Source organism: Salvelinus fontinalis, chromosome 29, assembly GCF_029448725.1.
Source record: "Salvelinus fontinalis isolate EN_2023a chromosome 29, ASM2944872v1, whole genome shotgun sequence".
NCBI lineage: Eukaryota > Metazoa > Chordata > Actinopteri > Salmoniformes > Salmonidae > Salvelinus > Salvelinus fontinalis.
This window is the reverse complement of record NC_074693.1, coordinates 22,146,365-22,169,824: the sequence shown is the minus strand read 5'-3', so window position 1 is coordinate 22,169,824 and position 23,460 is coordinate 22,146,365. Positions and strand designations below refer to the sequence as shown.

Genomic DNA, 23,460 nt, shown 5'->3' with positions numbered 1-23,460 from the left:
TATAAGAACAATATAAACGATATAAGTGATAGACGAGGTAGTTATATGTACTGTATATAATCAGGGGTAAATGGCTGAGCAGCAGGATAAAAAAAAATTGTAGCATGGCGTGTGTGTTAGGAGAGAGTCATGTGAATAAAGGCACTGCAAACCACACATGAACAAGGGAATCTATATTCGGAGAGCCTGTTTCTGTCCTGCCCTTGACTTTGGTGCATGTGATGTCCATAGCCTCTTCGTCACAAAACTCCCTGATCTTGTCAAAAAGATAGTTTGTCTAGCTGTGTCCAGTCATCTCGTGGGTTTACTATCTACTGAAAGTCGCATGTATGGAAAGAGCACATTATAGTGTTTTGCTGTTGTGAATGTGCTAACTAATGACCTTTTACGCACTATTTGCTGACTGACACATATACAGAAAGGGGTTGTATGTATTTTCTCTATAAAAGCAGAGATGCGGCTATGTTTGTTAAGCTTTCAACTCTGAACCATTCTTGGTGATGTTGATTGCTTCATTTTTGCAAATCTTATGATAAAGTGTTGTTTGAAAGCATCTGCAGTCCCTCTTCCCTTTGATTAGATATTCCACGACAACTTCCAGTCTGACTCAGTAGGCGGGCACACCATCCACTGTTTCCAAGTATATTACTCGCTGCTTTTCAGTCTCTGGACAATAAAGTAGACGAGCTCAGGGCGAGGATCTCCTTCCAGAGAGACATCAGGGACTGTAACATACTCTGTTTCACAGAATGATGGCTCTCTTCACATATACTGTCCCTGTCGATACAGACAGCAGGGTTTTCAGTACATCACACAGACAGGAATAAATAACTCTCTGGGAAGAAGAAGGGCGGTGGTGTATGTTTCATGATTAACCACTCATGGTGTGATTGTGATAACGTACAGAAACTCAAGTCTTTTTGTTCATCCATCCTAGAATACCTCACAATCAAATGCCAACCGGATTACGTCCCAAAATAATTATCTTCTGTTTTAGTCACAGCCGTGTATATTCTCCCTCAAGCCGATACCACGACAGCCCTCAAGGAACTACACTGGACTTTATGCAAACTGGAAACCACATATCCTAAGGCAGCATTTATTGTAGCTGGGGATTTTCACAAAGCAAAATTGAGATAAACGCTACCGAAGTTCTATCAACACACTGACTGAAGTACTCGCACTGGGAAAACACTCGACCACTGCTACTTTTTACGGATGCACAATTGAGAGCATCCCGTTGGGCTGTATCACCGCCTGGTACGGCAACTGCACCGCCCGCAACCGCAGAGATCTCCAGAGGGTGGTGCAGTCTGCCCTAAGCATCACCGGGGGCACACTGCATGCCCTCCAGGTCACCTACAGCACCCCCGATGTCACAGGAGGACCAAACAAATCATCAAGGACATCAACCACCTGAGCCACGACCTGTTCACCCCGTTATCATCCAGAAGGGGAGGTCAGTACAGGTGCATCAAAGCTGGAACCGAGAGCTTCTATCTCAAGGCCATCACTGTTAAATCGCCATCATTAGCCGGCTACCACCCGGTTACTCAACCCTGCACCTTAGAGGCTGCTGCCATATATACATAGACATGGAACCACTGGTCACTTTAATAATGGAACACTAGTCACTTTAATAATATTTACATACTGCTTTACTCATTTCATATGTATATACTGTATTATGTTCTACTGTATTTTAGTCAATGCCACTCTGACATTGCTCGTCATAATATTTATATATTTCTTAATTCCGGTATTTTACTTTTAGATTTGTGTGTTTTGTTGTCAATTGTTAGATATTACTGTATTGTTGGAGCTAGGTACACAAGCATTTCGCTACACCCGCAATAACATCTGCTAAATATGTGTATGTGACCAATACAATTTGATGTGATTTGATTTGTGTTATTTCATAGTTTAGATGTCTTCACTATTATTCCACAAAGTATAAAATAGTAAAATAAAGAAAAACCCTTGAATGAGTGGGTGTGTTCAAACTTTTGACTGGTAACTGTATATATACACATATATACAGTGTATTAATGGAAACTGAAGATGTCGTACAATGCTGTGTACTACTTGTAACGCTTGTCGTCTGGAGGAGAAGAAGAGGACCAAGGTGCAGCGTAGTAAGTGTTCATATCATTTAATAAAATATGCAACACTAAACCAAACAACAAACACGACAAACGCACAGTCCTGAAAGGTGACACAAACACTAAACTGGAAACAACCACCCACAAACACAGGTGGGAACAGGCTACCTAAATATGATTCTCAATCAGAGACAATGATAGACAGCTGCCTCTGATTGAGAACCATATCAGGCCAAACACACAGAAATACAACACAAGGACAACATAGAACACCAGACATAGAATGCCCACCCAAACTCACGCCCTGACCAACCAAAATAGAGACATAAAAATGATCTCTAAGGTCAGGACGTGACAGTACACCTTAGTCTTGGCCCACTTAGGTGGCGCCTCTGGAGCGAGAACCCTTACCGCCGACCCCAGACTGGGGACCCTTACCGCCGACCCCAGACTGGGGACCCTTGCAGCGGGCCCCGAACAGAGGGGCGACTCCGGCAGCGCCGGACTGGTGGGAGACTCCGGCAGCGCCGGAGTGAAGGGTGGCTCCGGCAGCTCCTGACTGACGGACGGCTCCGGCAGCTCAGGACAGGAGGGAGACTCCGGCTCCGGACTAGAGGGCAACGCTGGAGGCTCCGGACTAGAGGGCAACGCTGGAGGCTCCAGACTAGAGGGCAACGCTGGAGGCTCCGGACTAGAGGGCAACGCTGGAGGCTCCGGACTAGAGAGCAACGCTGGAGGCTCCGGACTAGAGGCCAACCCTGGAGGCTCCGAACTAGAGGGCAACTCTGGAGGCTCCGGACTAGAGGGCAACGCTGGAGGCTCCGGACTAGAGGGCAACGCTGGAGGCTCCGGACTAGAGGGCAACTCTGGAGGCTCCGGACTAGAGGGCAACGCTGGAGGCTCCGGACTAGAGGGCAACGCTGGAGGCTCCGGACTAACGTCCTTCGTTGGAGGCCTCATGCCATGGATCCTCACCGGAGGCTTCGTGCCCTGGATCCTCACTGGAGGCTTCGTGCCATGGATCATCACTGGAGGCTTCGTGCCATGGATCATCACTGGAGGCTTCTTGCCATGGATCATCACTGGAGGCTTCGTGCCATGGATTATCACTGGAGACTTCTTGCCATGGATCATCACTGGAGGCTTCGTGCCATTGATCATCACTAGAGGCTTCGTGCCATGGATTATCACTGGAGGCTTCTTGCCATGGATTATCACTGGAGGCTTTGTGCCATGGATCACCACTGGAGGCTTCTTGCCATGGATCATCACTGGAGGCTTCGTGCCATGGATTATCACTGGAGGCTTCTTGCCATGGATCAACACTGGAGGCTTCGTGCCATTGATCATCACTGGAGGCTTCGTGCCATGGATTATCACTGGAGGCTTCTTGCCATGGATTATCACTGGAGGCTTCGTGCCATGGATTATCACTGGAGGCTTCTTGCCATGGATTGTCAATGGAGTGGAGAGACACACAGGAGGCCTGGCTCTGGGAGAAGGCACAGGACTCACCAGGCTGGGGACACATGCAGGAGGGTTAGTGCTTAGCACAGGCACAGAACTCACCAGGCTGGGGAGACGTGCAGGAGGCCTTGTCCTTGGCCGAGGCACCAGATGCACTGGACCGTGGAGGCGCAGTGGCGGTCTCGAGCGCAGAGCTAGCACTACTCGTCCTGGCTGGATCCCCCTTGTAGCCCAGGAAGTGCGGGGAGTTGGAATAGGCCGCACTGGGCTGTGCTGTCAAACTGGAGGCACCGTGCATAGGGCTGGTGCCGTATACCCCGGGCCGAGGAGACGCACTGGAGACCAGATGCGCTGAGCCGGCATCATCCTTCCTGTCTCGATGCCCACTCTAGCCCGGCCGATACGAGGAGCTGCGATGTAACGCACCGGGCAATGCGTGCGCACTGGGGACACCGTGCGCTTCACCGCATAACACGGTGCCTGCCCAGTCACTCTCTCGCCACGGTAAGCACGGGAAGTTGGCTCAGGTCTCCTACCTGAGTCCGCCAATCCCCCTGTGTGCCCCCCCCAAAAAGTTCTGGGGCAACCTCTCCTGCACTTTTCCTCGCGCCAATTCCTCATAGCGTCGCCACTCCGCTTTAGCTGTCTCCAGCTACTCTTTCGGACGGCGATACTCTCCCGGCTGCGCCCATGGTCCTTTTCCGTCCAAGATTTCCTCCCATGTCCAGGAGTCCATTCCACCACGCTGCTTGGTCCTTTGGTGGTGGGTGGTTCTGTAACGCTTGTCGTCTGGAGGAGAAAAAGAGGACCAAGATGCATCGTGGTAAGTTTTCATATCATTTAATAAAATATGCAACACTAAATCAAACAACAAACACGACAAACGCACAGTCTTGAAAGGTGACACAAACACTAAACCGGAAACAACCACCCACAAACACAGGTGGGAACCGGCTACCTAAATATGATTCTCAATCAGAGACAATGATAGACAGCTGCCTCTGATTGAGAACCATATCAGGCCAGACATAGAAATACAACACAAGGACAACACAGAACACCAGACATAGAATGCCCACCCAAACTCACGCCCTGACCAACCAAAACAGAGACATAAAAAGGATCTCTAAGTTCAGGACGTGACACTACTCCCTTCACAGTACAGCACAAACTGGCTCTAACCAGAGTAGAAAGAGGAGTGGGAGGCCCCGCTGTACAACTGAGGAAGAGGACAAGTACATTGGAGTGTCTAGTTTGAGGAACAGACGCCTCACAAGTCCTCAACTGGCAGCTTCCTTAAATAGTACCCGCAAAATACTAGTCTCAACGTCAACAGTGAAGAGCGACTCCTGAATGCTGGCCTTCTAGGCAGAGTTGCAAAGAAAATCCATATCTCAGATTGGCCAATAAATAGAAAAGATTAAGATGGGCAAAAGAACACAGACACTGGATGGAGGAACTCTGCCAGAGGAACTCTAAGTGTCCCCGAACTGTTGAACTGTAGTATATATATTTATATACTTGTCAGTGTTCCAAATGGGACATTATTTGTCTTTTTACCTACGCAAAGTACTTGAGTTTGGCAGGAGCTCACCAGAACTGAGCACGGGCACCTCAAATTTTCTTCAAATTTTCTTCTGTTTTCTTCTGCACCTCCTATAGAATATTAGCTGAAAATAATTGAGGAGTTCCTTCACCTACAAAAAATGGTACCGGCCCCCAAAATGAGTACCGGCACCTATTTCAGTACAAGCCAAGCACTGGCCTAAACATGCATACACCATCACATGGAATTCGTACAAGGCAGTAGGGAGGGGGTGGGACCGGGAAATGGGATATATATTGACAATAATGAACATTTGATTTGGCACATGCCTTTCTCAGACAACTTACATCCGATCTAGTGCTGACATAAGATCTATTTCATTTAGGTCTAAGCAATGAATTTGATTTATGCTTGATCATTTACAACAACAACAAAAAACTATGAAAACAAGTTGTAAAAAAAATCAGCTTATCAATTTCTAAATGATGGGTGGGTTCTGGCACATGTGTCACTTCGCACTGATACCATGTACGGTAAACAGTAGCTATCGCTATGTAGGCTAGGCTACACTGTGTAGGCTACTCGCCGTTAGCTAGATTGCTAAGACTCACTAGCCAACTTGGCTAGCAAAATAACTAAAATGGCCAAGTGGATGAGAGATGATGGAGCATTTGCCAAGCTATTTGGTATCAGCGACTTCTCCATGAAAGCGCACTTGATCTCCCGGCCCAGCAGAGAATTACACTCAGCTTCTATTTTGACCCATAACGTGATCTGGACTAATAAAAGGTTGGTGACCACTGTTCTAGTCTATGTAGGTTATTACTGTTCTATCAGGGCATTATGTTCTAGTCTATATAGGTTATTACTGCCTATTGTGATTATTACTGTTCTATCAGGACATTATGTTGTAGTCTATATAGGTTATTACTGCCTATTGTGATTATTACTGTTCTATCAGGGCATTATGTTCTAGTCTATATAGGTTATTACTGCCTATTGTGATTATTACTGTTCTATCAGGGCATTATGTTCTAGTCTATATAGGTTATTACTGCCTATTGTGATTATTACTGTTCTATCAGGGCTTTATGTTCTAGTCTATATAGGCTATTACTGCCTATTGTGATTGATACTGTTCTATGAGGACATTATGTTCTAGTCTATATAGGTTATTACTGCCTATTGTGCTTATTACTGTTCTATCAGGGCATTATGTTCTAGTCTATATAGGTTATTACTGCCTATTGTGATTATTACTGTTCTATCAGGGCTTTATGTTCTAGTCTATATAGGTTATTACTGCCTATTGTGATTATTACTGTTCTATCAGGGCTTTATGTTCTAGTCTATATAGGTTATTACTGCCTATTGTGATTATTACTGTTCTATCAGGACATTATGTTCTAGTCTATATAGGTTATTACTGCCTATTGTGATTATTACTGTTCTATCAGGGCTTTATGTTCTAGTCTATATAGGCTATTACTGCCTATTGTGATTATTACTGTTCTATCAGGACATTATGTTCTAGTCTATATAGGTTATTACTGCCTATTGTGATTATTACTGTTCTATCAGGGCTTTATGTTCTAGTCTATATAGGTTATTACTGCCTATTGTGATTATTACTGTTCTATCAGGACATTATGTTGTAGTCTATATAGGTTATTACTGCCTATTGTGATTATTACTGTTCTATCAGGGCTTTATGTTCTAGTCTAGCTATTAATTACAGGCCTATGGGTTATTATGTGTAGGTCTATGTGAGTCATGGATTTACATAGGCCTGCAAGACTATTTAGTCTGTAATGTGAAATCACATGTTAGATGGTTTGGTGTGTGCAGTCAATTTCTTTAGGATGTAGTGTAGGCTATGCTTTTATGATAATTTCATGATGATCTGAGTCCCTTAATTTGGGCACACCTACATTTTTGCAGGCCCTGCCATCAATGGATTTCTGCCCACGCCACTGCTTGACAGACTGTTAAATGCAGCTGGGACAGAGGCCACATGTACTGAGTGTCAGAGTGCTAACCTCATTAAGTATCTGTCTTCAGAACTTGTCTCTGTCACCAAACATTCTAGTAATGCAATGTAGGCAGGGTATGGAGAGAGGAATCTGAAAGTCATTTTGGTAAACTGTCATTCCCCAAGTCCTGATGAGCAAGAAAAAACAGATTATGTCTCATCTGCATGTAAAACCCAAATAATGTGAAGGAAATATTCTATCAGAAACCTTTCGGGTGGGAGATTATCATAATAGCACAGTAATAATCTGTCAGATGAATGCTCAGTTCATCATAATTTCTTAATCAATTTAATTATTTCAAATGACTGAGCAGGTGAATGATGAGACATATTAGTAGGGATGAGACATATTTACATTGATATTATAGTCTCCTCCCACATGAGTTTGGCATAGCGAGCCTTACATGGATATACACTACTGTTCAAATGTTTGCGGTCACTTAGAAATGTCCTTGTTTTTTTGTCCATTAAAATAACAACATCGAATTGATCAGAAATACAGTGTTGACATTGTTAATGTTGCAACTCTGTGTACTACTCCCTTCACAGAACAGCGCAAACTGGCTCTAACCAGAATAGAAAGAGGAGTGGGAGGCCCCGGTGCACAACTGAGCAAGAGGACAAGTACATTAGAGTGTCTAGTTTGAGAAACAGACGCCTCACAAGTCCTCAACTGGCAGCTTGCCACCGGGGCCCGCCGGTGTAACTGCTTACTGACTGTACACTGTAACGTTACTGCATGATTGTAGAGGATTTACTAACGCTTTAGAATGATTTGCTATGCTGACTATGACGTTACTTAGCTAATATGGTGCCGACGATGTGTTGTCCACAAGTGAAGGGAAGAGGTGAGAAGAGGAGAGCGCATGGATGCGAGAAGGAATACAACGTGGCTGTGTGTTTACTTGTGATCTGTGGTGTATTAATTTCGCCTATTCTGTTGAAAAACGTTTCTTAAACCGAAGCAAAATGGGGATAAACATACTTGAATTTGTCCAATATAAACTCTCGTTTGCAACTGTTGGACTAATGATTACATCCTATATCAGCTAGATTGAGGCAAGAGTGTGCAAGGCGGTGTTGAATGTCACTGTCCGTCCATGTGTCACTGTCTCTCGACCTGTGTGCTAGGTTGTAGCAACCTCATGATGGTTCTAGGGAAAATTTGAGTATCATGTAGTAGCCTAAACCTATCGCGGTTACATTGGACTGGATGAATGGAATATGAATGACAATCATCCAATATGCTGTGATAGAAACAAGGCCATGCTCATGAAAAAAAATCGTCCTCCCTCATCTTAAATGAGTACTGACCGCCACTGACGTGGTAATAACTTCATCTTATTGGGAGACATTAACTAGCTCTTTTAGACAAAGAGATGTGGAAAGAGAACGCATTAACAATCAGACTGATTGCCTGGCAATGAACTGCATGTGAAATCAAGATGTAATAAATGAAATGGAGCCGTCTGTGCATCCAAAGCAGGTGGAATCTAACGAGCAAGCCAATTACAGAGCAGTGCAATGTGATGTGCTGTTCTCACCAGGCACAGAGTTTAATCAAGAATCATTCAATTAAATGCTCAACACACTCAAGTCAGTACCGCTGTGCTGTAAATGAATGTGAATAGTACATCTAACATCCCTGCATTTTAACAAATGAAGAGATTGAGGAAAGCAATCTATTTAATCGACCACTTTGAACATATATTGTCAGTGAGTGTAAGTGGATTTTCCTTTACATTATCTGTTGTGCTTTTTAAATCAACACACAATGTGTGTTTAGGATCCATGGAGGCATTTTGATTATTCTGTTTGAAAATGGGTTAAACTAACGGTCATTTTGAAAGGGGAGAGCAATATACCTATCAGTTTTGAGTGTGCCATTTTCAATGTGGGAGAAGTCTGGGATAGACATTTATTTGGTTGCTTTGTACTTTTGTTGTATTTATGCAAATGTTATTGTATATGTAGCATGTGACCTTTAGCAAAGCCCATTATGGGATATTGTGTGTAGATTGATGAAATGAATTTAATACAGTTTAGAATAAGGCTGTAAGGTAAGAAAATGTGGAAAAGTGAAGGTGTCTGAATACTTTCTGAATGCAACGTATATGTAGCAAGGCCCATTAATGTTATAGTATATATAGCATGTGGCCTGTAGCAAGGCCCATCAATGTTATAGAATATATAGCATGTGGCCTGTAGCAAGGCCCATCAATGTTATAGTATATATAGCATGTGGCCTGTAGCAAGGCCCATTAATGTTATAGTATATGTATCATGTGGCCTGTAGCAAGGCCCATTAATGTTATAGAATATATAGCATGTGGCCTGTAGCAAGGCCCATCAATGTTATAGTATATATAGCATGTGGCCTGTAGCAAGGCCCATTAATGTTATAGTATATATAGCATGTGGCCTGTAGCAAGGCCCATTAATGTTATAGTATATATGTCATGTGGCTTGTAGCAAGGCCCATTAATGTTATAGAATATATAGCATGTGGCCTGTAGCAAGGCCCATCAATGTTATAGTATATATAGCATGTGGCCTGTAGCAAGGCCCATTAATGTTATAGTATATATGGCATGTGGCTTGTAGCAAGGCTCATTAATGTTATAGTATATATAGCATGTGGCCTGTAGCAAGGCCCATCAATGTTATAGTATATATAGCATGTGGCCTGTAGCAAGGCCCATTAATGTTATAGTATATATAGCATGTGGCCTGTAGCAAGGCCCATTAATGTTATAGTATATATGGCATGTGGCTTGTAGCAAGGCCCATCAATGTTATAGTATATATAGCATGTGGCCTGTAGCAAGGCCCATCAATGTTATAGTATATATAGCATGTGGCCTGTAGCAAGGCCTATTAATGTTATAGTATATATGGCATGTGGCTTGTAGCAAGGCCCATCAATGTTATAGTATATATGGCATGTGGCCTGTAGCAAGGCCCATCAATTTTCTAGTATATATAGCATGTGGCCTGTAGCAAGGCCCATTAATGTTATAGTATATATGGCATGTGGTTGTAGCAAGGCCCATCAATATTATAGTATATATGGCATGTGGCCTGTAGCAAGGCCCATCAATGTTATAGTATATATAGCATGTGGCCTGTAGCAAGGCCCGTCAATGTTATAGTATATATAACATGTGGCTTGTAGCAAGGCCCATCAATGTTATAGTATATATAGCATGTGGCCTGTAGCAAGGCCCATTAATGTTATAGTATATATAGCATGTGGCCTGTAGCAAGGCCAATCAATGTTATAGTATATATAGCATGTGGCCTGTAGCAAGGCCCATCAATGTTATAGTATATATAGCATGTGACCTGTAGCAAGGCCCATCAATGTTATAGCATATATGGCATGTGGCTTGTAGCAAGGCCCATCAATGTTATAGTATATATGGCATGTGGCCTGTAGCAAGGCCTGTCAATGTTATAGTATATATAGCATGTGGCCTGTAGCAAGGCCCATCAATGTTATAGTATATATGGCATGTGGCCTGTAGCAAGGATCATCAATGTTATAGTATATATAGCATGTGGCCTGTAGCAAGGCCCGTCAATGTTATAGTATATGTAGCATGTGGCCTGTAGCAAGGCCCATCAATGTTATAGTATATGTAGCATGTGGCCTGTAGCAAGGCCCGTCAATGTTATAGTATATGTAGCATGTGGCCTGTAGCAAGGCCCGTCAATGTTATAGTATATGTAGCATGTGGCCTGTAGCAAGGCCCGTCAATGTTATAGTATATGTAGCATGTGGCCTGTAGCAAGGCCCGTCAATGTTATAGTATATGTAGCATGTGGCCTGTAGCAAGGCCCGTCAATGTTATAGTATATGTAGCATGTGGCCTGTAGCAAGGCCCGTCAATGTTATAGTATATGTAGCATGTGGCCTGTAGCAAGGCCCGTCAATGTTATAGTATATGTAGCATGTGGCCTGTAGCAAGGCCCGTCAATGTTATAGTATATGTAGCATGTGGCCTGTAGCAAGGCCCGTCAATGTTATAGTATATATAGCATGTGGCCTGTAGCAAGGCCCGTCAATGTTATAGTATATATGGCACGTGGCCTGTAGCAAGGATCATCAATGTTATAGTATATATAGCATGTGGCCTGTAGCAAGGCCCGTCAATGTTATAGAATATGTAGCATGTGGCCTGTAGCAAGGCCCGTCAATGTTATAGTATATGTAGCATGTGGCCTGTAGCAAGGCCCATTAATGTTATAGTATATGTAGCATGTGGCCTGTAGCAAGGCCCGTCAATGTTATAGTATATGTAGCATGTGGCCTGTAGCAAGGCCCGTCAATGTTATAGTATATGTAGCATGTGGCCTGTAGCAAGGCCCGTCAATGTTATAGAATATGTAGCATGTGGCCTGTAGCAAGGCCCGTCAATGTTATAGTATATGTAGCATGTGGCCTGTAGCAAGGCCCGTCAATGTTATAGTATATATAGCATGTGGCCTGTAGCAAGGCCCATCAATGTTATAGTATATATAGCATGTGGCCTGTAGCAAGGCCCATCAATGTTATAGTATATATAGCATGTGGCCTGTAGCAAGGCCCATCAATGTTATAGTATATATAGCATGTGGCCTGTAGCAAGGCCCATTAATGTTATAGTATATATAGCATGTGGCCTGTAGCAAGGCCCATCAATGTTATAGTATATATAGCATGAGGCCTGTAGCAAGGCCCATCAATGTTATAGTATATATAGCATGTGGCCTGTAGCAAGGCCCATCAATGTTATAGTATATATAGCATGTGGCCTGTAGCAAGGCCCGTCAATGTTATAGTATATATGGCATGTGGCCTGTAGCAAGGCCCATTAATGTTATATTATATATAGCATGTGGCCTGTAGCAAGGCCCGTCAATGTTATAGTATATATGGCATGTGGCCTGTAGCAAGGCCCATTAATGTTATAGTATGTATAGCATGTGGCCTGTAGCAAGGCCCGTCAATGTTATAGTATATATGGCATGTGGCCTGTAGCAAGGCCCATCAATGTTATAGTACATATAGCATGTGGCCTGTAGCAAGGCCCGTCAATGTTATAGTATATATAGCATGTGGCCTGTAGCAAGGCCCGTCAATGTTATAGTATATATGGCATGTGGCCTGTAGCAAGGCCCATCAATGTTATAGTATATATAGCATGTGGCCTGTAGCAAAGCCCATTAATGTTATAGTATATATAGCATGTGGCCTGTAGCAAGTCCCGTCAATGTTATAGTATTAATCATGTATTTAACATGTACCCAGTTCCTTCTGCCATTTAACATGTACCCAGTTCCTTCTGCCATTTAACATTTACCCAGTTCCTTCTGTCATTTAACATGTACCCAGTACCTCCTGTCATTTAACATGTACCCAGTACCTCCTGTCATTTAACATGTACCCAGAGTTTCCTGTAGATAAAAAAATCACTGATTCCACTTCACAAATGATTTGAGTCGTCCACATTAATGAGATGCTTTGACTTATGGATGTCAGATGGTAACCTGCAGATATATAGCTGTAGCAGTCGAACAATTACTTTGATGATCCGCAGTGCCATGAAAATGTGTCTTTGAGATGATTTTATTGTATGTTTGCCCAAGGCAATTAAATCAATATATCTTAACTGTCAGCAGGCAGGCCCAGTGCCACAGCCAAATGAAATGCTTAGAGTCACATAATAAAAGCCTTTTGACACCTCATTTGGGAAATGATTTAGCAGGTTGGATTCCTGTCCCCACACAAAATACTTCAATTTGGTATTATAAAACACTTTTTAAAAAGCCTCATTGGCCATTAGTTCCATAAAGAGTGCACTTTTATGAGGATCAGTAAGCACTATAGGCTAATTCAGATGAGAACCAGTGTAATGCTGCTGATTACAGGGGATTTATCATACAGCCAGACACAGATACAATTTCATGTCCCCCTGTGAATGTGTGCTGACTTCACCTCTTCTCTAATCATAGTCCTGTTTCTCTAAACTGGACAGTTTCTGCACCATCTCACATATCAGGTGGCTGTGTGTTTCCCTCAGAAATGACGCCCTTGATTATAAAACAGATGATATACAGTATTGTTGAAAATACATAATTTACTGTACTGACTCGTTGGTTTGGGGAACAAATGTTGAATTCTAAAACCATAGCGGTTTCCTACAATTCTAAGGAGACTAATGCCATTCTCACAAGTCATTAAAGTAAGGGATGCAATCATTAAAAGGATGTGCCATAGAAACGTTGTGATTTCACTCAAGGCAACTCTGATGCAATGTGCATTCCCCAATTCAAATAATCAGACACATGACAATGGCATAAACAGAACAGTAATTGGAAATCAGACAACAGAGGAACAATTTATCCGGTTCATACCATTTTTATTCCATTTTTTTTACAGAAACATTAAACATTTAAAAACAACATAACTATCATTTCAGTTTTTGATCATTACATATAACAATTTTATTATAAAATAACCATACAAGGCTGAAATAATAATACAAAATGGCAGAACTTGTGCAACACATGTTAAATACAAAGGTAACCAGGCAGGAAGTTTCTTTGATACATAACGCATTTTTAATGAATCCATACAATTATACGTTCATAAATCCATAGCATAACAGTAACCCTGCTCTGTACAAAAATTAACAAACTAAAAACTACAGCATGCCTGAAATAAAACATCTTCTGTCTTGCATTTTCCAACATTGTCCATCTTTAAACTATCGGCATAACATCAGTGAGAGAAAAGGCTATTTACTTGGAATGGTAACCTTGTTCTTTCCTGACGTCTGACCAACATCGTAGGCTACATCGTTTAGGGAATAGCTAGCGTTTAAGCATTTATAAAGTTTGAGCCTCGAGGAACAGTATGTCATTAAGCTAATGTATGGCTATCAGCATTGCTAACTGTTTTGCAAATTCATTTCTATTGTCACACTGTGTAAGATTTATATTAATGTAGCAATGCTGCATTTCAAAGTTAAAATAGATCTTACTGAAATGTTGCCAGAACTGACAGTGATTGTTCCATATCTGAATTTTTTTTTGTTAAAGTTATTGAGCAATTTTATCTCTAAGGTTTGAACATAGGGATCTGATCTTTGGGAAATCGCTCTACTTTTCACAATAAATTTAGCCGATTGCCACATAATAACGTTAGACTTTTAATAATACTTTCAGAAATATAATTGTATCAAAAGCACTTCACTTCTTTTTCCTTCAAATGTTTATCCCATTTGGTAAATAAATGTCTGTAAATTGTAGTTCATCTATTTCATGAAGTAGGAAGCACAGCCATGATAAGTAAATGCCTTTTTTCTGTAACAAACCTTTTCAACTGTTGTTGACTGAAGCTGTACATTAGTTTATATAATCTCATTGTCTCTCTTTTACAAAAGAGAGTGGTGGATGATACAGAGAAATGCCACTCCAGGTGACATTGGAATGACTGAAACGCCAAGGTCACACAGGACAGACTACCCAAAGATCAAAGGTTAAGGGGCGGTGAGATGTCACAGGTCTGCAATAAACTCATGTCAAGGCAATGGATTTCCAATGGATTTTTGTCAGCTGTGGGCAGTCAACAAAAATATATATTGTACGGTACATGTGGTCCAATCCTTTACACCGTAAGACATAAACCAGAAAGCACCTTGTCATTCTGTACAGATATAAACAACAAGAGGATCTATGGATAACTGTTCTTCATGTCCCCTAACACGTCTGCTACACTGCTTTAAGACACCAACAAGCTGAAGGAAGGGTTGAACGTAATTGAATGAGAGCTACCACCCGTTGACTTCAATTTGCATAACAACAACGTGTGGTGACCGGAAGGCCAACCTGCACTACTCTTAATGACACAAGCCGTTTAGGTTACAAACTAATTATACTCAATTATTCAGCTAATGAGAATAACATTTCAGATGTCCAATCTATGACGTATTGACGTAGTTTATGATGAACGGTTGATAGGTATTTGATATGTTTATGTGTCAAGAGGGCCCAGTATCAGTCATATTAAACATGACACAATATCCACTGAATATGAATGAGCATTGAGTCACACAGTTGTTAATTGACCAACATGTTGTGGTGCTTCGTGTTAACTAAGTGTTATTTGCAGTGCTTCATTTGCAGAGCAATGCTTCCAGCTGGGACAGTGTTCATTGGAGATCATCTTTCCTGATGTAGTGGTACAATGGAACAAGAGATGACCGGACCAAAGTGGCAGACTTCAGTCGAGCTACTAGGCTTTGTGTTGTCCTCACTCACTCCAGAAAAAAAAGCAGCTTTTCAAAAATAATACATTATGATTAATAAGAACATGATAAATATACAACAATTTGTAGGACAATGCTATTGTGTTGATAGAATGTCAGATTTCTTCTAGGTGTAAATTGATAAGGAGTTTGATAGCATAAATGGTTGGTTTTGACGCCCGCCTTGCCAACCCCCCCTCACCATAGTCTCTACCTTAGATAAGCTTGATTTGTCTGCATTGGAATGAAATAAAGCGAACAGAGGAAAACATTCTCTGAACATGAACACTGTAAGTCTTATTGATCCTGCTCTTAAGTAGTGCCTGATAGTGACAAATACTGTTCAGGCTTTGAACTGAGAACACAACAAGGTGAGCAGAACTCCATAATACATCTACTATAGCTAGGATACATCTTTGTGTTTACTCTGCAATGCTTAAAAGATTTGTGGGCTATTTTCAATAACATTTCTCTAGAAGTATTCATTTTAAAATGAAAATTCCTGTATTCATAAAATCTATCTATGAAATATCAACATTTATAGCAGCAATATATTATCAAGCCAATTAGGGACTCATTTAATGAGTAATTCCTTCCTGATATGTCATCATCACCACCTGGTTTTACCAAGCTGAGGACTAGGTCACACCATACATTGGCTTGGTAACACTGCCAGTCCAGATGGCACCTCATTCAACGTTTCACAATTTCCATGTTTTAGACATAAAACCGTATATTTGAAACAAAAATGGATCATGTTCTCTCCGGTGGATATAAGCCAATTTAATTCAGCCTTTCCTCATTGTGGAATGAATAGAAGACATTAGCTGCTCCTCGTCAGTGCCAGACAGGGACTTAGTTTGGAGCTGGTTGTTTATATCAGACGATGGATTAGAGAGAAAGGGGAGAGAGAGAGAGAGAGAGAGAGAGAGAGAGAGAGAGAGAGAGAGAGAGAGAGAAAGGGGGAACAGGATACCAGTGCTACTTTGTGCTGTTGACTAGCTGCCAAAAGGCCCCAGATTTCCCTGACAGAATGGCCTGTCTCTAGCGCCAACAGGAACAGCTGGGAAAAACCACTGGAAATGTACAAACTGCTTTCCTCATAAAGGCAAAGACAGTTGGCTACTTTGGACTGGAGGAGAAAATGTGATCATTTGCATAAAAAAATAATGCACACACTTCATTTTCCTCAACTCTGACTGGTAGTTATGAGATCACAAGTTGTCACAAAAGGCTAAATGAAAAATGACCTTCAGATACAGTACAAATAAGTTGTTAAGTTGTTAGGTTGTCTTTCAGATTTTTCTATCCATTTCGTTACAGTAGGACTGGTGTAAATATTGCTATTACCACATGGTGTGGTATCCTACATCTTTAAAATAGATTTGGAATTGACTGAGCACAGTTACGATTAGCATGTAGGCTACTGCACTGATCCATAAAACAAACACTGAATGACATGAACCATAAATAAGACAGTTAATGGATCAACATTAAGTGATTTTTAAAATCCAGTTTAACGTATTGTTTTGTCTGTAATTTGTCTTTTCTTCGGAAATTCCAAAACGCTTAATTGGCTTAATGACCTAAAATCAATAGATACAAATTCTAAACTTCTTATAAGGATCACTATTCTTACTTCTAAATGTCAGAAACACTGAATGTGAATTAAGAGCATTTCTCAGTTCTTAGTAACAAGATAATGAACACAATTAGTGCTATCATCCAGCCATTGCTGTAAATGGCTTGAAGTGTTAACCTATTGATTATAGTTAATTACAGTAAGTCACGTTAAGCATTTTCATGTTTAAGCGGTTCTGAAAATCACATTCACTATCCTCAAAACAGTACCGGAGTTAGAAATTTGATACATGTAAGTCACACATTTGCAATTTTAAAGCCAAACCTGGTATCATAATTGCCAGTAAAAAGTACATGAATAAATTGTGGTTTTATGAAAAAATCTAATATACCAACATGGTATGGAAAAACCCTTTAGATTCATTCTTGTTCTTAAATATAGACTCTTAATAATTTCCACTGGATACGGAGGCACTTTGTTTTATCATAGTGAAAATCATACTTCACACACATCCGCATTGTCTCTCATACACATTTAACATTAGAGATATGGTCTACTCCAATAAACTGTATGGACTGTGCTAGAGAGAGAGAGAGAGAGAGAGAGAGCGAGAGAGAGCGAGAAAGAGAGAGAGAGCGAGAGAGAGAGAGCGAGAGCGAGAGCGAGAGCGAGAGAGAGAGAGAGAGAGAGAGGGGGGGGGGGGGGGCACGGACACCCAGCGATAGAGAATCCATCCCCAAAATCATCTCTGCACAGTGCAACACACACACTTCCCTACAGTTCATTCTCTCACATCACATCCACATAAAGACAAAAAACAAAACAACCATCATATTTCCTCCTTAGGACAACTACTTGTATCTCATACAGACGGCATACAGTATCTCCATCAAGCCACGTTTAAATATATGGACAATCAAATGTACAACTATGCACAGAACACATAAGAAGTGTTCCTATGGATTATTCTCCAACAGTCTACACCTCTCTGTGGACAGCTGAACCAACATTGTGATATACAGCAGTCATCGTAGACAGTGAAAAGATCACGTACGTACATATCTTCCGACGAGCTAATGGACTCATTCTGGTGTTCACTGTTTGTGGTGGTGTTATAACAGTGAATCATTTAAATTCATATTTATTTAAAGGCCCAGTGCAGTCAAAATATGATTTTCTGGTATTTCATATATATTTCCACACTATGAGGTTGGAAAAATACTTTGAAATTGTAAAAATGATAATAATGCCCTTTCAGCCTGTTTTGATGGGAGGGAGTTTTGGCCTTCCATGGTCAGATCACCAGGTGGTAAATTAGTTAATAGCCCAATAAGAAAGAGAGTTCCAAACCTCTCTGCCAATAACAGCTCATTTTCAGTTTTCCCCTCCCAGTCAGACCACTCCCAGACAGTCTTAGCTAAATTTTGCTTTTTATTTATTTTTGGCCATTTTAATTGAAAACAATAACAGTAAAGTACTTAATTGTTATCCAGAAATGATTTGATATTGCGATAAAAATGGCTGCATTAGACCTTTGAACACAGTCTCAGGTGGTGTAACACTTCATGCCTTCCCCGTTGCCTTAGACCCATGGAAAATGTGTGCTGGTTTGGAATATATCCGGCCTCTTATTACTGTAGTTAACCAAACAAACACAAAGACACCACCAACCTCTGGGGCTGAAAGACACAATCCTCATCTGCTGTAGTAGACACAATGTTATTATGCAAATCCCTCAAAACCAGAGAAATTGCTTGTGGTGGCAGATTGAATTTGATTATTCATTGTTCATTTCCAATAAGCAACAAGTAATCGAATCATTTTGAATGATTTGTTGTTCCAATGGTACTAAAGGGTAGGCTAACTGTTGCTGTAAGTATTATCTGACATGAGACGGAGGTCTTGAGGACCATGAATCAACGGTCAGATAGTAGTAGAGAGAGACACTTATTCAACTGGCTTCTGTCAGTCAGTTCATCAAGGCATCGACAAAAACTAAACATGTGAAGAGTTGAAAGCACTTATAAATTCCTGATCCATATTCCTGTTGGAATGGAGGTGTGAACTGAACAACGCTCCCAGTGTTCTAAGAGGCCCTCAGGGGTGGTCTGATCAAAACAAACAACAGGGAAATCACAGGGCTCTGTCGGCCAGAAAACCACCAAAACAGCACAGATCCTTCTCCTCTAGTGGCACGCTTTGGAGACACTCCACAGGTCTTAGGTGGGACTTCCCTCTCATTGGATAGTGGGACTTCCCTCTCATTCACTTTGGGGCTTGGATAGTGGGACTTGACTTTCCCCCCCACATCCATTGGAAATGTCAACCTTGTACAGAGGGAGCAGAGCGACAGACTGTGTAGTAGAGCAAATGATGACCTCTGACCTCAGAGAGGTGACATGTAGCGGGGTTGCTGGCTGGCAGTGTGGTGGGGGTCCATTGGGGTGTTATCAGATGGCTGGAGACTGGGGGATGGTGGGCGTTGCTGGCTGGTAGAGGTAGTGATGGAGGTGTGAGACAGACAGACAGAGTGGCAGACAGTTTAGTTCCAGTTCCCGCAGCACTATAACAAGTGGGCCTCTATCCGTAGCCAGTGCAGTCCTTGACGTATGTAGCGCACAAGTTCTATCATGCTGCTGTGTTGGCTCAAAGGTTCCATCATTGAGTCCAGCTCCTGAAAGAACTCTGTGGAAGAAGGCGAAGAGGAGAGAGTGAGTGTTTAGGTGTGTGTGTGTGTACAAGACAAAGACTGACAGACAGGTGTAATAGCAAAATGAAGGCCCTGTTTTCCATTCCTCTCTTACCTCTCTCCGATACGCTCTTACCCTCTCCAAACATCTTTTCCCCTCTTCGAACCTCTCTTACCCTCTCCGAACCTCTCTTCCCTCCCTCCTAACCTCTCTTGCCTCCCTCCTACCCTCTCTTCCCTCCCTCCTAACCTCTATTTCCTTCCTCCTAACCTCTCTTTACTCCCTCCTAACCTCTTTTTCCTCCATCCTAACCTCTCTTCTCCCCTCCTAATCTCTCTTGCGTCCCTCCTAGCCTTTCTTGCCTCACTTCTAACCTCTCTTACATCTCTTCCCTCCACCCTAACGTCTCTTCCCTCTCTTCCCTCCCTCCTAAACTCTCTTTACTCCCTTCTAACCCCTATTCCCTCTCTCATAACCTCTCTTTCCTCCCTCCTAACCTCTCTTTCCTCCCTCCTAAACTCTCTTCCCTCCCTCCTAACCTCACTTGCCTCCCGCCTAACATGTCTTCCCGAACCACCCTCCCTCCTAACCTCTCTTCCCTCCCTCCTTACCTCATTTCTCCCCTCCTAACCTCTCATTCCTCCCTCCTAGCCTTTCTTGCCTCACTCCTAAACTCTCTTCCATCTCATCCCTCCCCCATAATCTCTCTTTCTATTTACCCTCCCACCTAACCTCTCTTTCAATACCTTCAAACAACTCTTTACCCCATCCTAAACTCTCTTTCCTCCCTCCTAACAACTCTTTCCTCCCTCCTAACCTCTCTTCCCCTCTCAGAACCACTCTTGCCTCCCTCCTAACCTCCATTCCCTCCCTCCTAACCTCTCCTCTATCTCTTCCCTCCCTCCTAACCTCACCACCCTCCAAACTAAACTCTCTTCCCTCCCTCCTAACCTCTAATTCATTCCTCCTAACCTTTCTTCCCTCCCTCCAAACCTTGCTTGCTCCCCTCCAAACATCTCCTCCATATCTTCCCTCCCTTCTAACATTTCTTCCCTCTATTGCCTCCCTCCTAACCTCTCTTCCCTCCCTCCCACCTAACCTCTCTTCCCGCCCTCCAAAACTCTCATCCCTCACTCCTATCCTCTCTTCTCCACTACTAACCTATTTTCCCTCCCTCCTATTCTCTCTTCCTTAACCTCTCTTGCCTCAAACCTAGCCTTTCTTGCCTCCCTCCTAATCTCTCTTCCCTATCTTCCCTCCCTACTAACATTTCTTACCCCTCTTCCCTCCCTCCTTGCCTCTCTTCCCTCTCTTCCCTCTCTCATTCCTCTCTCCCCTCCCTCCTAACCTCTCTTCCCTATCTTCCCTCCCTACTAACATTTCTTACCCCTCTTCCCTCCCTCCTTGCCTCTCTTCCCTCCCTTATTCCTCTCTCCCCTCCCTCCTAACATCTCTTGCGTCCCTCCTAACCTCTCTACACTCTCTTCCCTCCCTCCTAACCTATTTTCCCTCCCTCCTAATCTCTCTTACCTCTCATCCCTCCATAATAACTTCTCTTCCCTCCCTCCTAACCTCTCTTCCCTCCCTCCTAACCTCTCTTCCCTACCTCCTAACCTCTCTCTCCTCCCTCATGACCTCTCTTCCCTACCTTCTCTTTCTTCCTTCGTAACCTCTCTCCCCTCCCTCCTGACCTCTCTCCCCTCCCTCCTGACCTCTCTTCCATCCCTTCTAATCTCACTCCCCCCCTCCTAACCTCTCTGCTCTCCTTCCTAATCTATCTTCCCTACCTCCAAACTTCTCTTCCCTCCTTCATAACCTCTCTTCCCTTCCTTCTTAACCCCTCTTCTCTCCCTCCTAACCTCTCTTCCCTCCCTCTTGAACTCTCTTCCCTCCCTTCTAATCTCACTACCCCCTATCCTCCCATCCTAACCTCTCTTCCCTCCCTTGCCTCTCTTTCCTCCCTCCCCTCCCTCCTAACCTCTCTTCTCTCCCTCCAAACCTCTCTTGCCTCCCTCCTAAACCTCTCTTCCCTCCCTTGCCTCCCTCCTAACCTCTCTTTTCTCTCTTCCCTCCCTCCTAAGCTCTCTTCCCTCTCTTCCCTCCCTCGTGACCTCTCTTCCCTCCCTCCTGACCTCTCTTCCCTATCTCCAAACCTCTTTTCCCTCCCTCCTTACCTCTCTTCCCTCCTGACCTCTCTTCCCTATCTCCAAACCTCTTTTCCCTCCCTCCTTACCTCTCTTCCCTCCTGACCTCTCTTCCCTATCTCCAAACCTCTTTTCCCTCCCTCCTAACCTCTCTTCCCTCCCTTCCCTCTCTTCCCTACCTCCAAACCTCTCTTGCCTCCCTCCTAACCTCTCTTCTCTCTCTTCCCTCCCTCCTAACCTCTCTTGCCTCCCTCCTAACCTCTCCACCCTCCCTCCTAAGCTCTCTTCCCTCTCATCCCTCCCTCCTGACCTCTCTTCCCTCCCTCCTGATCTCTCTTCCCTATCTCCAAACCTCTTTTCCCTCCCGCCTAACCTCTTTTCCCTCCCTTCCCTCTCTTCCCTACCTCCAAACCTCTCTTGCCTCCCTCCTAACCTCTCTTCCCTCCCTCCTCACCTCTCTTCCCTCCCTTGCCTCTCTTCCCTCCCTCCCCTCCCTCCTAACCTCTCTTCCCTCCCTCCAAATCTCTCTTCCTTCCCTCCTAACATCTCTTCCCTACAAACCTCTCTTGCCTCCATCCTAACCTCTCTTCTCTCTCTTCCCTCCCTCCTAACCTCTCTTGCCTCCCTCCTAACCTCTCCACCCTCCCTCCTAAGCTCTCTTCCCTCTCATCCCTCCCTCCTGACCTCTCTTCCCTCCCTCCTGATCTCTCTTCCCTATCTCCAAACCTCTTTTCCCTCCCGCCTAACCTCTTTTCCCTCCCTTCCCTACCTTCTAACCTCTCTTTCCTCCCCCTGACCTCTCTTCCCTACCTCCAAACCTCTCTTCCCTTCCTCCTAACATCTCTTTCCTCCCTTCTAACCCTACTTCCCTCTCTTCCCTCCCTCCTAATCTCTCTTCCGTCCCCCCTAACCTCTCTTCCCTCCCTTCCCTCTCTTCCCTCCCACCTAAGCTCTATTCCCTCCCTCCAAACCTCTCTTTCGTCCCTCCTAACCTCTCTTCCCTCTCTTCCTCCCTCCTAACCTCTCTTCCCTCCCTCCTAACCTCTCTTTCTTCCCTCCAAACCTCTCTTCCCTCCCTCCTAACCTATCTTCCCTCTCTCCTAAGCTCTCTTCCCTCTCTTCCCTCCCTCCTAATCTCTCTTTCTTCCCTTCAAACCTCTCTTGCCTCCCTCCTAACCTATCTTCCCTCTCTCCTAACATCTCTTCCCTCCCTCCTAACCTCTCTTCCCCCCTCCTAATCTCTCTTCCCTCCCTCCTTACCTCTCTCCCCTCCCTCCTAACCTCTCTTTCCTCCCTTCTAACCTCACTTCCCTCCCTCCTAATCTCTCTTCCGTCCCTCCTAACCTCACTTACCTCCCTTCCCTCCCTCCTAAGCTCTATTCCCTCCCTCCTAACCTCTCTTCCCCCCCTCCTTACCTCTCTCCCCTCCCTCCTAAACTCTCTTTCCTCCCTTCTAACCTCACTTCCCTCCCTCCTAATCTCTCTTCCGTCCCTCCTAACCTCACTTCCCTCCCTTCCCTCTCTTACCTCCCTCCTAAGCTCTCTTCCCACCCTCCAAACCTCTCTTGCCTCCCTCCTAACTTCTCTTTCCTCCCTCCTAACC

At 43.5% G+C, this 23,460-nt stretch overlaps 1 protein-coding gene across 1 annotated transcript in view; it reads right to left on the bottom strand.

The window, feature by feature from the left end:
• Nucleotides 1–17,715: 17,715 nt before the first annotated feature.
• LOC129827608 (AF4/FMR2 family member 2-like) overlaps nucleotides 17,716–23,460 on the bottom strand; it is a 344,455-nt gene continuing 338,710 nt past the window's right edge. Inside the window, exon 22 of the mRNA XM_055888597.1 lies at nucleotides 17,716–19,708. Within this exon, the coding sequence (XP_055744572.1) occupies nucleotides 19,587–19,708 (122 nt within the window). The 3' untranslated portion in view covers nucleotides 17,716–19,586. The remainder of the gene's footprint in view (nucleotides 19,709–23,460) is intronic.